Consider the following 14,442-nt stretch of genomic DNA (forward strand, 5'->3'; position numbering starts at 1 on the left):
TAAGTCATATACATAAGAAATAAAACTTCAAAACAAAGTTGATTTCTGCCTAAATTAAAAAAAGGACACTTGGATTATTTTTTTCCAGTCTGGCAGGATATACTTTTTGTGTGATTTAGATCTCTTATCTCTAATGAAACATTCACATGAGAAAGTATGCTCCTTCAAGTTATCATAGCTATAACCTGCAGGGTTTTAAAGCTCACATGCATGAGATCTTTACTAAAGTTAAGACTTTTTCTTTTAAGGTGCCCCACTTGCTAGGACTAAGTAGATAGAGGCCCCAGATTCAACATAAGATTACATAAATGTGCCTCTGGAGATAACTGAAAACTTACTAGATGTGTTTAAGAGAAGATTAAGCACTAGGAAAAACTGACTATACTAAAATCATGCTTCCGGCAAAGCCATTTGGTAGACTGCATAGGCTTTTTTTCAGACTATCATCTATGATTCAGTAAAAATGTGCTTTTTAAAAAAAAATTATGAGCCTGATGAGGAAACAGGGACATTCAATATGATGAAATTAAATGTATTTTATCCAATTACAGTGCTCTGGGGGAGGGACATAGAAACAGCATAAAAGCCTCTGTCTGCAGCCTTTCTGTCCCTTTTGTGAGCTGTTTCTGCCTGAGCAAAAGAAGGGCAGGTGGCTGGCCCAGAAACAGGTGGGCAGATGGAGATCAGCACCGGGAAGGCTTCCTTCTGGACCAGAAGTGGTCCAGAAGCAGTTCCAGTTCACTTCGGGGTCTGCTGAGAAGCGCAGCAGGGCCCCCCACCATGTGCTCCCCTGGCTGAGCGACTGGTGCCTCCTGGGTGTGCAGGAGCTCCCAGGGTCCCCTTTGGCTGACTGTTGAGGGATGGTGCAGGGGGGAGGGCCCCACGCGCTCCCCGGCAGACCTGGAAGTGGACCAAAAACTTCCAGTCCACTTCCGGGTTCACCACCGAGCACACGGGCCCCCCCCTCCTGTGGGATGCTCTATCTGCCCCAGCATTGCAACGTTCATAAGCCACACCTAATACCTTGGGGTATTTAGAAAAAACATTTAAAACTGTCTATGGCCGAATCGTTGATTCTCCGAATTGGCATCGAATCTTCAGATACGGATTCGGCCGAATTGAATCTGGGACAGTGATCCGAATCAATTAATCAAATCACTGTCCCTGATTTGGACTGAATCTGAATCCAAATAGAATACAGCCTGCTTCGCACACCCCTAGCTACCATCCCTGCTGTTTTCATCCCGCTGCACCTTAACACACCCACACACAGTCACAAACGTCACAAATTTTGCTTTGTACAGTTTGACGTACAGTTTCCCAGAAACCCCTGCACCTATCTCCTTGAAATGTGGCAGGCCTCATGCCCTCAGAAGGGGCTACCATCCCTGGTGTTTTCATCCAAATCTGCCAAACAATGTCAAAGTTGTTAGGATTTCAGTGATTCCCCATTATAGTCAATGGCTGATTCACAGAATCTCTCCGAATCAGTGCCGAGTCAATTTGGGACAGCGATCCAAACCTCCAAATCGAATCAGTGTTCTCCGAAACAGCCAAATCCAAATCCTAATCAAATACTGCCCTATTTACACAGGCTTAGTACTTAGCTATGTTAGTGTGAAGTCAGGCAGAAGGCAGAGCAGAGAACCGTAGAAATTGGTTCAGAGAAGCATAAGCTTTCATAGGCCACAGCCTACTTCGTCAGATACAGAAATTGGTAATATAACTCTCAGTCATAATGTGGTACTGCATTGCAAGTTGCTCTATACATTTCTTTGGTTCAGATTTTAAAGATTTGCTGATGAATAAATAAAAATTACAGAAATTGCTGTGACACGTCCCACTAAGAAGGTAAACAATTATATTCTGCACCAACTGAAGTGTCTTTGGGATTCTCAAAGGCAGCGATGTTCAGAGTTGAAATAAAAAAGGCTTTGATGACCAGTGCTCTGTGCAACTAACTTTATAGCTGGTTGCTATCAAGCTTTAATTTGCACATGTAACAGGGTCTTCCTTGTACCTGGGAGTCCCATCAGCTGACAGAGCTCCCAGCCAGGGGGGTGTATCACACCCAACTAGGGCTGGGAGTCCTGCAAATGAGGGGACTCAGCCCTAGCAGGTGCTGACTTGGGGTCCCAGCAGCTGGGTGGCGTGGCTGCCCAAGGAGTGTCTGAAATCCCCAGGCCTGGGAAATCATGGCTGCCATAATCTCCCAGGCTTGGGGGTGCATGATAACCCCCTGGCCTGGGGGGATGAGAGGCTCCTAGGCATGGGAACTTGCTTCTTGCTGGTACATGAGGAGCCCAGAATTGGGCTCCCCTTGCACCAGCAATAAGGCATAATGGAATCTAATGTGCAGTCCTACAATTACGCCTCCTTGCCATTAACATGTAGCGTAGCAGGAGGTTCAATTGTGTGGATCATGCATTAGATCCTATCACACCTTTACCTGTACATGCAGAGGGGGCCTAAGGATCCCAACCTTTTGGCCAGTTGTAATTGGTCACTTGTGCTACATGTGAAGTAAGATTTAAAGGAATATGATAACACTCTTAGAAAGAGTTAGCAAGCACCTTCCCTTGAATGTGTATTTACTATCGCTGCATTTCATTTCTGCATTGAGAAACCTTTCTTTACACAATCCTATCTCAATCAACACTCTGTTAAGATATGAGTCTGATAAGATATCATTGATGTGATGAAAAGGAAAGAGATTTCAGGGTCATCCATACACTATTAGCAACACACCATCAAACCTTATTGGCTTTATTTACCAGTGGGATATGAGAGAGGACAAAAAAGAATTATGTTACATTGCTTTTCAATGTATAATGATGTTCATTTTCATTTTTATTAAGCTTATAAACATTTGGGCTTTCTTTCATATTCCTACTGTTCCCAATTCTTCAGAACATTGTCAAGATTTACAGACTTGAACCCAGATCAAGAAATTTCTCAGCCAATTAAGATCTGATTTTACAGGCCTTCTATATCCAAAACTCCCACAGAGTTCAAATGGATTCCTTGATATGGAGCAGCTGTAGGACTGGGACTTAGCATCTCTGGTAAGAATTATTTCATGTATTATTTCTGGTACAGTAGAAAAGCCAGACTAGTATATTCACCACACACATTTATTGAAACTGAACTCCTGAAATGTCAATCTATATGCTTCTGTTTGAGGATAGGTTAGTAACCCCCTAGGAACACAGTCAACATAGCACTGAGTGCATTAGGAAAATATGTGCATCTTAACCTGGACTGTATTTGCTAGTTCATCCATCAATACAAAATAAATTTCAAGACCATATGGCTGGAAGGAAAAGGACAGGATGTTTCCCTAGCAGATTGTAAGGATCAAATCATAGCATTAAAACAGTAGCATAAATAAAGGAACTGTAAGGTTTAGGAAGGTGTCACCATCTGAAAAGCCTGATGCCAAGTTGGTTGGTGGTTGTACTGTCAGCAGCATATCTACGTAAATGATAGGATGATATTGAAACCCTCATCCATTTTGTGGCTCAGTGTACACTGAGGAGCTGACAAAAGAAGCAGTGCCTCACTGAACATGGATATTATATGAGTTTGGCTCAAGCACAGGCCAGAAAAAGCTTATTTTAACCTTTTTTTTACTGCATGCTCTCCATCTACCTCAATCAGGCATCATCTGGCCATTCATTTATAAACATACTATAAATTGATCAAGGATTTCAGAAAGCCAAATTCCAACCTATACATTTCCTGCATTTCAGAGAGCCTCCAAGTAACACTTAAGTGGTTAAAAATTGTATGTAGGTGCCATTGACACGACATGTCTGTTGACTCTAGAGACAGATACCCATTGCAAGAGGTCCACATATTAATCTAATTGGCATAAATTTGGATTAGGCCATAAGAATCCGATTCACTTACAGAGCCAATTTTTCAGAGCAAACTGCATGAGATCTTTGCTAGTTAAGTGGACTGAAAATTCAGCTTTTTGCCAGCATACAAAGCTGTCATTTCATTTTAGTAGTTGAAACAGTAGACTATGGCCCTTTCCCCTCTCCTTGAAGAAGACAGATTACTGCAGTATTTGGTATGTTTGAGCGCAAACCTGACTAAAAACTTACCGGGGGTCCAGGAGGTCCAAGTGGTCCTTTGCTGACTTCAGAACAGGAGCAGGCATGAGGAAGAGCTGGGCAATTTTCCTCATCTCTCTGAGGAGATACCAAAATAGGGAAGTTTTTACCCACAACCTTGATTCAATACTTGATAATTTATAGAAAAAGATACAGTAAATACAGAGCAGGAATTTCCAAAACACCTAAGTGATTTAGGGTTATCAATTCCATTGACTTTCATTAGGTCTTGTACCCACAAACACACTTGGGTCCTTTTGAAGATCCCATCCACTGATTTCATGAGGTTCATTGTGAAAGTATGTGTTTCAATAAAAGGGAAACAAGTAAAACTGATTTTAAATGGATTCTTACCAAGCCAGGAATTTCACAGCATTTGTCTCTATTGGCCCATGAGGTAGTACAAGCAATGTCAAACATCTGTAACTGGAACTGTTTGAAAATAAGCACAATATTGTCCATTATTTCGAAGTTCAGTGAGAAGAGGAGCCAGCATAAGGGAAAGGGACAATTACAGAGGACCAGTTGAACAGAACGGCGTGTGGAAAAATGACAACATAGACATGTGAATAGATTTTAAGCAGCAGGTTGCAAATATACCTGGAAGGAGGGGAGGGGGGGTGGGTCTAACAATCCTATTTTGATTACTGAGCATTAAGTGGGTCTAGTGTGTAGGGAGAGGCCCTGTACCAACTAACCAAGGAATGAGAGTGGGCTCCCTTTATCTACTACACAATTTATGATTTAGCCACTTGCTACATCACTCCTTCTTGCCCTCCCAAATAAGGGCATAAAGGGACAGCTATGCGAGAGGTGAATCTGAGAAAACTAAATATTAATCTCACTCCCCAGGCTGATGCTCAAATTTAACCTTGGACCCCATCACTCGTCTTATTCACACAGCCACAAATTGTAAGTAAAATTTCAGGACGTTCATCACTTCCCCCCTAACTCTTCTTTATGTTTTAGCTTAAGTACATGTATTTATTATAGTAATAAATGGTATATAGTTAAGGACTTGGTCTCGGCCTGGCTCTGTAGAGAGGACAGCGAACTGCTCTAGTAGTCGGCCCCTCCATCAGCACCGTGCCTGATCCCCACCACTGTCAATAGAGGACAGGGCGCACTCCCCTAGGTATACCTGGGCTACACCCATCTGAATGGTTCCATTAACTACTCATTTTCTGGACTAGGATGCAAATTTTAAAATGGAGATCCTGTCAGGTATGGCAGAAATGCTTATGCTGTTGCTCCCACACTTTGTTATATCAAAACCATTTTTTAAAGATTTCACTGATTATTTTGGGAGAGCAGAAAACAAAGTCTTCTTTCTGAAGGAGATGTTATGTAACACAAAATAATTAGTATATGTACTAAAAGAATTGCATGTATGCATGGTCCTGTCAGTAATATTTATTATGTAGGTGTCTACCTATATTGTATCTACACACATGCACATCACTTATATATGCAGTACATATTAGATTTATACATGGGCATGTTCCTTTTTCTGTGTTAAACATTCCAGAAATCCTTAGTGATAAAATATTTTGTTGTAAAATAATGAGCAAATAGAAACCGTTTGCTGAATTGCTTTATTATGTTCATGAAAATGCTGAATGAGTCAGTATTCTGATTTTAAAATATTATGTAGGTTGTTTCTTCTGACTCAAGTTAAATTATTAAAGAAAGCTTTCTTTGCCACTGTTAAAATTTATTCATAGATTTCTGCATTCATAGCATTTTAGTTTCCTAAACCTTTAATCCTGTGAAGACAAAAGGTCTGCTTGCACTGATCTTATTGTAGGATGGCTGACTAAAGTTATTTTCAGATCAAATAACCTCATTATGATTATCCTTTTTTAGTTTGTATATAAATAAGTTTCAAAAGTTAATGCAGAGAATATACTGTATTTCAACCACATGTATTGACTGAGCTTTAAACAGTTCAAGTCCCATTAATTTTTCTGTTTCACCAAACTTTGTCAAAACATCAAAACCTGTTGTTATATCATTTTTCAATTTAAACATTTCAATTTCAATTTTTTTTTTTTTACATTTTCCATCGATTAATTTTTTTAATTAAGGACTTCAAAATATGTGCAAATCCAAAAGCAAACTTTATTCTGTGTCAAACAAAGCATCTTGTTCTATTCAGTGCCTGAACTATGACATAATTACTCATATGAGCACAACTCAATATGAATAAAGTAAAATGCAACCTTCAAAGAACAGTTATCAGATTTTTTTGATGTTGTATAAATTTGCCTATGTGTATATGTGTATGTCTGTGGGTGTCTGTGTGTGTGCATGTGTGTGTGCATGTGTGCACCCTCTGTTTGCAGTCTTACATAAGATGACACAGTTCATTTGAACACAAACACATTTTTCAGTGAGTGGGCCATTTCATAAATGACTTATCATTTATAGATTTCTAGATTCCAACAAAAACCGTAATTTTTTCCCATTTCCCCTTACAAAGACCTCCTTAATCCCAAGCTTCTCGAAATTCCCCTTTGTCTGTTCCTACTGGAATGTGGCCACAAAGGTTGCTCTGTTTAATTGTCCTTATTAGCTTGACAAATTCATTCTCATCCATAAGCCTCAGGCCTAAATGCTCTTTTTTATGCACAGAAATATATTCCTTGGGCAAAAGAATATTGGAAAGAATATTGCAATATCAGCCCAGAAGTGCTAAATTTTAAAAGTGAACCTCAGTCCCATTCAAACTGAACCCTGGTTCAAAGTTCAAATTCTTTGCAAACTTCATCCCAGAGTCAAAAAAAGTTAAAAGAAAATGGGTGCTGTTCACTACAAAGCTAAGAAGTTGATGGTCATTCCCATTATTTAAACTTTCCCATTCAGTGACTAAAGCCATCTGAAAAGTCTGTGAGAACATTAGAAAAGACATCCACGATAAGAAAGAGCTAGTCCCATAGCTTGTTGGAAGGCAGTGACAGCTGCAGGGAAAGTTGCTTGGTTGTGGGGAAAATGAGGAACCGGAGTCAGAGGATTTGGTGATAGCTTCACAGCACTGGACTGCAAATTGTGGAATATTCTTCATAATAGAACAAAGCAATTTGCCTTCTCTCACCTGACATCTGGCGTATCTATACCTTTCCCATTTGCACAACAGCTGAGAGAGTGGGGAAGCATACAGCACTCTGGTAACAATACTGCATAAATATCCCTAAGTGGAATTGAGCCCCGAAAAAGAGGGCAGGAGACAGTCTTCCCACTCATTAAACTTTGCAAGATTATTTGCATTTCTAAATATGTTAATATTAAATACCTTTAAAAGAACGAGTAATACTGGGGTAGGGGTGGGCAAAATACAGTCTGTGGGCCACATCAAGCCCACCAAGCACTTTCATCTGGCCTGCAAGGCTCCCCAACAAATTGTGTCCCACCCAGCCCTTCTGCCCACAAGGGTGGGATCGAGGTGCCCATGTGTACACTCAGCCACAAACATACCCTATTGCACCTCGCTCCCACCCTTGTGGGCGGAAGGGCCAGGTCTGGCCAGTGTGCAGCTTCCGTGCAGGGCTGCTGCTGCTTCTGCTGCAGCCCCCGGGAACCTGCTCTGCTTCCCCAGTTTCCTGCTGGCTCAGGGCGCCAGGTAGGGAAGCAGCAGGGGTGAGGCTGCAGCTGAGTGGGAGCATGGAGCACAGGGCTGGGGCTGACAGCAGCGAAGAGCCCACACCCAGTGGGGAGGCGGCACCACAGAGCTTGGGTGGGCAGCACGCGTGTGTGAGGAAGGGTGGGGGAGTCAGTCCCCCCATGGTGTGCAGCCCCGGAAGGCAGTGGCAGCAGTAGCAGGCAGGGTGCTCAGGGCATGAGTGCCCAGCGAGGCATAGCTCTGATCAGTGCTGCACATTGCAGAGAGAGAGACAGCCTCCATGAAGTCATCTGTATCGCCAGTGCTCCCTGGTGTGCAGCCCCCGCACTTGCCAGGCACTGGGGGGAAGCCCTGCACACTGGAGCCAACTGCCTTCCCCACTCCCCCCAGGGGACACCCCACACACCCACACCCTGCCCCCAGAGTCCCACATATACACAACCCCCAACATACCCTATGCCCCTACCACACAGCCACATCCCCTTACAACCCCCGCACACACACCCCCACACACACACCATACACATACACCAGTGTTTCCCAACCTTTTCGAGCTGAAGGCACACTTACATTAATAACATTTTTCCGCAGCACACCTGCTAAGGCATTCCCCATCCTCATACCTATTGTAGCTCATTGCCATGGCAAAATTCTGCAGCGCACCTATTCATTTCTGACAGCACACCTTTGTGCCGTAGGACACTAGTTGGGAAATACTGACATACACCACACCACACATACACTCACCTACCATATGCACACCTCTACATACATCCCCCTCCCTCACAATACACAAAACCAAGAATCTATTGTTGGATTATTATGCAATCACCTCTATATATGTTATGCAAACACAAATCATGACAAAAATGTTTTTCGTAATAAAATTAAAATAAGTTATAGTAGGTATTTGAGTTCTTATGTACGATTTGTTTTTTTCTGGTTCTAAGATGGCAACCCCTCCTCCCAAAAGGAGTATTTCTGGAAGGCAAGGGGAAGGACTTCTGGTGGCAAAGGTCAGGGGTTAGGGATGAGACTTCTGGTCTTAAGATGGCGACAAGGGGGCAGGACAACCATCAAGGAGCAAGACAGCCCTCAACAGCTCACCAAAACTCGTTAAGCAGCACTCCACCTGAAATAATTACCCGCACCTGTGCTAGGGAAGGGGATTTTAGGGATTCCATGTAAAACCAATACAGTAAGATAAAAGGAATGAGATGGAAGCGTATGGGCAAGCAAAGCTTTAGGGACCACAAAGGATTATGACTAGGAAAAAAGTGATTTCCATGATTCTGTACCAATAAATCTTGTCAACCTATGCAACAAAGGATTTGGGACAGAGATCATATTGCATTCACAGCACCTGGCATAAGGGGGACTCAGTTCTTGATGGAAGGAAAATTGTGGAGTACTTGTGGGAGTCAGAGAGAGAAAATCTAGCTGTGGTGGCCATTAAGCAAGCTACAGCAACCAAAAGATTTTGCTCCAATTGAGGCAAAATTTGGTGCACATTCTGCAAAAATGCAACTAATATTTCATAGATGAGTTCACGTGTTTCTGTTAAAAACATGGATTACAGCCACCAAACACCAAAGTCGAGCACCTTAAAATAGTTTAAAGAATGGCTTTTGTTTTACTTACTGGTGCAGAATTGTCTCTTGGGCCCCTGGATCTGACCATTCTCCCCAGAACTTCTACCCCATCGGAAGTAATATTCCCTGATGCATTAATTGTCTTCTCACTCACTAGCTTGCAGTCAATAATTATTTTGGCTGTTGTCTTGCTAATAACAACATGCAACTAGGCAAAAAAAAAAAAGAGAGAGATTTTTGTACACAGTAACAAGACCAAGTAAATATGAGTGAGGCAACACAAAGGGCGTTTTTCAAGTGAGCTGCTGTTCCTAGTGCTGACAAAATGACCCACAACAAACCCAGCCAATGAATAGGGACCTACCAAATTTGGAGCAGCTGCCTCCTAATTTTGTGGTCCGAGCATGGCACCAGTCACCATATTCACAGTGGAGTGCATCAGACCCCCTCCCCCCCATGCCTCCAATTGACTGTGGACCCCCAGAAGTCTTGCCCCTGCCTGGTGATTGATAGATGGCCATTTGTCAAATCTCCACGGGGAAGGACTTCTGGGGCCCCTCAGCCAATCAGAGGCATGGCGGGGGGCACCACACTCTGACACATAACTCTCCTCCTCTTCCCCTTCCCCCCCATCTTTCAGCATGCTAGGGCTTCCTGCCCTTTTCTAGTCAACTCTACAGTAAAGCTCAAGTGTAGATGCACCCTGTATTGCCACACTGTTTGCCTAACAGAGTTTGATAGATAACTTGTGATATGTAAAACACATTCATTTAATTAATTCTTAGTCAACTAGAAAACCTCAAAATATGACAAAGAAAAAAATTAAAAAACAAAAATTGTGTGTGCATAGGTTTCATATGCCAATTAACCTTACTAACCTTATGGAAACTTCCATAAAATATTTTCCTTATTTCTGGTCCTTCAAAAGTAACAGTTTGAAAATCCCCTTTATAGTCATAGTTAAAGAATGTCAGAGTTTTGCCACCATCTGTACAAGGAATAAAAGAGAAATAATGCTTAAAGAGAGAGAAAGAACAGAGATAATTTATTATATGTAGGCATCAACAGTATTCTTAGTAGCATACAGAACAAAACTATCAAGAAGTCCTCTCCTTTATAAACCTACAATCTGCAGAATTATACCTGATAGTTCAGGTTCCCTAAACTAGAAAGCATGGAACTATTTATTCTGTTTAATAAAAAAACCCCTAAATTATTAGTACTTCCTCAGTAATTCACAATTATAGTATTTATAGGTAGGAAACTATGTTAGAGACAGAAACCGTGTAGGGTGGAAATTCCATTTTAAGAAGAGTTTGAAGTTTGATTTATTCCAAATAAGAATGGAAATTTTGAAACGGTCTATGAAATAACTTTACAAAAATATAGGTGGCTTAGCTGGCTTAGTTTGAAGTCAGGCAGAAGGCAGGGCAAGTAGGTATCTTAGGGCTTCTAAACACATGCAGGGAGGCTGCTCTGACACGCTTTAATTAGTCGAGTCTGTTGGAGCATGGGAATTCCCACCCCCCAGCAGCCTCCAGTGTCCCATGTATCAGCATCCTCATGCTGAAAAATGGCAGTGGGGCACTTTAAATTGATGCTTGTTCAATGAGCTTTAGTTCAAAGTGCCCCACCACCACTTTTCAGTGCGGAGATGCTGATACAAGTGATGCTCCGGGTGCTTTTAATTAGCATGGCTCTGAGCTGTACCAATATACACACACACACTCCCCTAACTAAACATCACTTGGCTCTTTTTGACAGTAAACTTCAAGGGCATGGCATTATAATTTCTGTTTTGCAGCTTGGGAAACTGAGGCACAGAGAGGTGGAGCAACTTGCCCAAGATCATGCAGCAAGCCAAAGGCACAGCTAGAAAGAGAACCTAGGATTCCCAAGTCCCAATCCAGTCCTCTACTCCTTAAAACATGGTGCAGATAGAGGCAGAGGGAGAAAAAACTATTTGGGGGTGTGCCTCCTCATCAGGTAAGTCCCACCTGGCTGGGGCCCCACTCAACTTACCCCTGCTCCTGCCTCTGTGGCACTGGCCCTCATAGCAAGGACCTCAATTTAGCCCCCGCCCCTTCCCTCCCCCACGGACTGACTTGTCAGGCTGGGGCATGCATGTGCGTGCATGCATATGGGCACTCAGCCCCCCACCCCAGCCTCAGATTGGCTCCCAGAGGCTCCAAGATCTACCGCTGGATCGAGATCCGCTCGTTGGTGACCACTGCTCTAAATCAATCCTGATTTCTGTTTCACTGGTGCAATTTTGTTAGGACCTGATTCAAATCTACTGGGTCTAAAAGTAGGTAAGATTCATATCACAGTTAAAACTAGCTGACATTCATTAAAATGACACTAATGCAGGGTAATTACTCTGTATTTACATCAGTGTAAGTGGGCACATGTACATGAGACACTTAATGTGCAGTAGCCTAATAACACTGCATAGTAGCGTGCTGGGCAAAAACCATGCTATGCACAGTAGTATTAGGCTATTGCACATTAAGCATTACTAAAAAACTGTGCACAAGCGCTACTGCGCAGTAATTGTAGTCACTGCACATTTAGTTAGTACTTCACTAAACAAGTGGTAAACTAAATGTGTAGTAACTACTGTGCATTAATGAACATGTAAACACCCCCACTGAGATCCAAATTTGACCCAGAAGCACAAAGTAAAATTAGCTGGGGTCAATCTGGAGAATGATGTATTAGAGACCCAGAGTTTCAAATAACTTTGATAATTATTTTAATAATATATTCAAAACTTTACTATCAAAACCTAGTTCCTGCATTGTTTAATCATCAGGGATCCTGGTTAATCATAAACCCCAAGAGAGAAATTCATGCTAGAACATTTAAATACATACTGTCTAAAATAACTCCCACCAGTGGCTCATATTCTTCATTTAAAATTTCCCAAAGAGCAAATGGTTCCTGGGGTGTGTCAGGGAGTACTCGGAATAGAAAAGTAATAGTATAGTCTGAAGGAAGCCCCTCCGGATGCAGGTATCTGTAAAAGAAAATATATTTTATAAACTCAAATGATCACACCTAAGCTGGGTTTAAAGTGCTTCCTCTTTCTTTGGATTTCTCTTCTTTTAAAAGCAACACCAGACAGAGGTTTTTAAAACCTGGCTAGACAAAGCTTTGGCTGGGATGATCTAGTTGGGGCTGGTCCTGCTTTGAGCGGGGGTTGGACTTATTGTGACCTCCTGAGGTCCCTTCCAACCCTCATTTTCTGATTCTGTAATTCTATGAGTCAGGCATCACTGCTCTTGGCCAAATCTATTCAATTATGATATAAGTCAGAACGGCATGCGTGTCGGGATTTTTCAAGATTTCATTATAAACTTGATGGTACTTTATGATCTTGAAGTGATGATCTCTCTCCTTCTGCTCTGATAACTAAAACTTTCCATTAAAACAGCTTAATTTCAGAAATTGAGAGACCAAACCTAAGGTCAGTGAGAGGTGAAGGGGCTCAGGATCAACCCATAATTTTAACTGAAAAGGCACTACTTTAAAGCATCCATTTAAACTTCATGTGAAGTTTACCATAAGATGAAGACATAAATGATTTAGAAACCCATTGTAACAAACCCACTTTTTCCAGTTAAACCACCACTAATACTAGTAATAGAAAAACAATACTAGAAACTGCTTTGGGATCTTTTACAATCATGTTTAGAACATAGTTAATAAATGTATAAGCCAACACATAAAAGAATCCAGGAACAATAAAACTAAAAAAATATATATATATACCAATAGCCTCTTCAAATTCTTGCAGAAGGGTTGAGATGTTTATGATGCAAGAGAAATGCATTACTTGGTTTCATTCCTTAATGTCTAGGTTTGTTATTTGGTATTTTAAGCTTTTATTTAACTTTGACAAATCACAAGCTGGGAAATTATGATAGAAAGTCAGGCGTCCAAAAGCAGTTCACTAACTAGCTTCATTCTGAAAGTATGTAAAAGAAGCTTCATTTGTACAAGATGCACAACACTATATATTACAGGGCAGTGGGAGGTTCCAGGTATATCTATGGGTGCGGACACAAGTAACAACTGAAATATTTTCATGTGACATGCACTTGGAAACATTTAATAACTGGACTATTTCAACCAGGGGGACACATGTGCCCCTTTCCTATTACTGGCTGGAAAGCTTCAGAATGTCACAGCCTCTTCTAGAGCCAGTCACTCTGGTCTCACCACCAGGAGTCTGACGCTCCAGCTCCAATCTCCTTTAGCCCTCCTCTCCCCCTCTCAGCCAAGCAGAGAGGTATAGGGTACTGGGGTTGATGGACCAGGCTTCAGGAGTGGCAGGGGCCCTGGGCGTCAACAGAGGTCTGGGCCAGTAGTGGGGAGGGGTAAATCTGGGTCTGGCAGTGGAGACCTGGCAGCATCCCAGGACAAAGAACAGGACCCAACAGCTGGAAAGCAGGCAGCATGCCCACCTTATCTCCCCACCCTTCTCTGTCCAGACAACAATACAAAATAGCACCTCCTTTCAAGAGGTACTATTGAAGTGTGTCAGCCACTTCTGGAACATTTCAAAGGGGTTGTACACATGTGCAGATGATCCTCTGAAACATTCAAAGACATTTGAAACTTTTTAATGATGTGTGTTCACATCCTAACTTCCCATCGTCTCTAGTGCCACTTCTTTTATAGCTTGCCTTTTTTTTTTTATTAAGAAACAGCAAAAAACCACAACTCAATAATCACTGTAACTGATACAATAACCACCAGGGGTGTATCAGCATGTTCTCTGTGCCTACGTATATGCATTATTACTAAGCAGAATCCTGCTCTTGGATCCCACTCTCTAGACCCCCTATCAGAAGTGTGTTTTCTACTGTGTAGTTTATTCTCAGACTGCAAAATGGGGAATGATGAAAATACATATGAAGAAGGTTATCAGAAAAGAAACGGACAAAGTAAAGATGAAATCTGGCAATGCATCAGAAATGGTGCTAGCTGAATTAAATATATGTCAGATGAAGAATATAAAATTTAGAGGTCAGGAGTCACTCCAAGATTTCTGGACTGTAAAGTAAATTTAAATCTGAAATTAGGAGAAGGATGATAAAGGACC

At 41.8% G+C, this 14,442-nt stretch overlaps 1 protein-coding gene across 2 annotated transcripts in view; it reads right to left on the reverse strand.

Moving 5' to 3' along the window:
• Window positions 1-14,442, reverse strand: part of COL14A1 (collagen type XIV alpha 1 chain) — a 179,582-nt gene that overhangs the window by 54,103 nt on the left and 111,037 nt on the right. For both annotated transcript variants that reach the window (XM_006026800.2, XM_025207819.1), the window contains 5 exons: window positions 12,209-12,351; window positions 10,211-10,320; window positions 9,382-9,540; window positions 4,476-4,553; window positions 4,113-4,199 (listed from right to left, as the gene is read on the reverse strand). In XM_006026800.2, coding sequence (XP_006026862.1) covers window positions 4,113-4,199; window positions 4,476-4,553; window positions 9,382-9,540; window positions 10,211-10,320; window positions 12,209-12,351 — 577 coding nt within the window. The remainder of the gene's footprint in view (window positions 1-4,112; window positions 4,200-4,475; window positions 4,554-9,381; window positions 9,541-10,210; window positions 10,321-12,208; window positions 12,352-14,442) is intronic.

Source organism: Alligator sinensis, unplaced genomic scaffold (assembly GCF_000455745.1).
Source record: "Alligator sinensis unplaced genomic scaffold, ASM45574v1 scaffold895_3, whole genome shotgun sequence".
Classification (NCBI taxonomy): domain Eukaryota; kingdom Metazoa; phylum Chordata; order Crocodylia; family Alligatoridae; genus Alligator; species Alligator sinensis.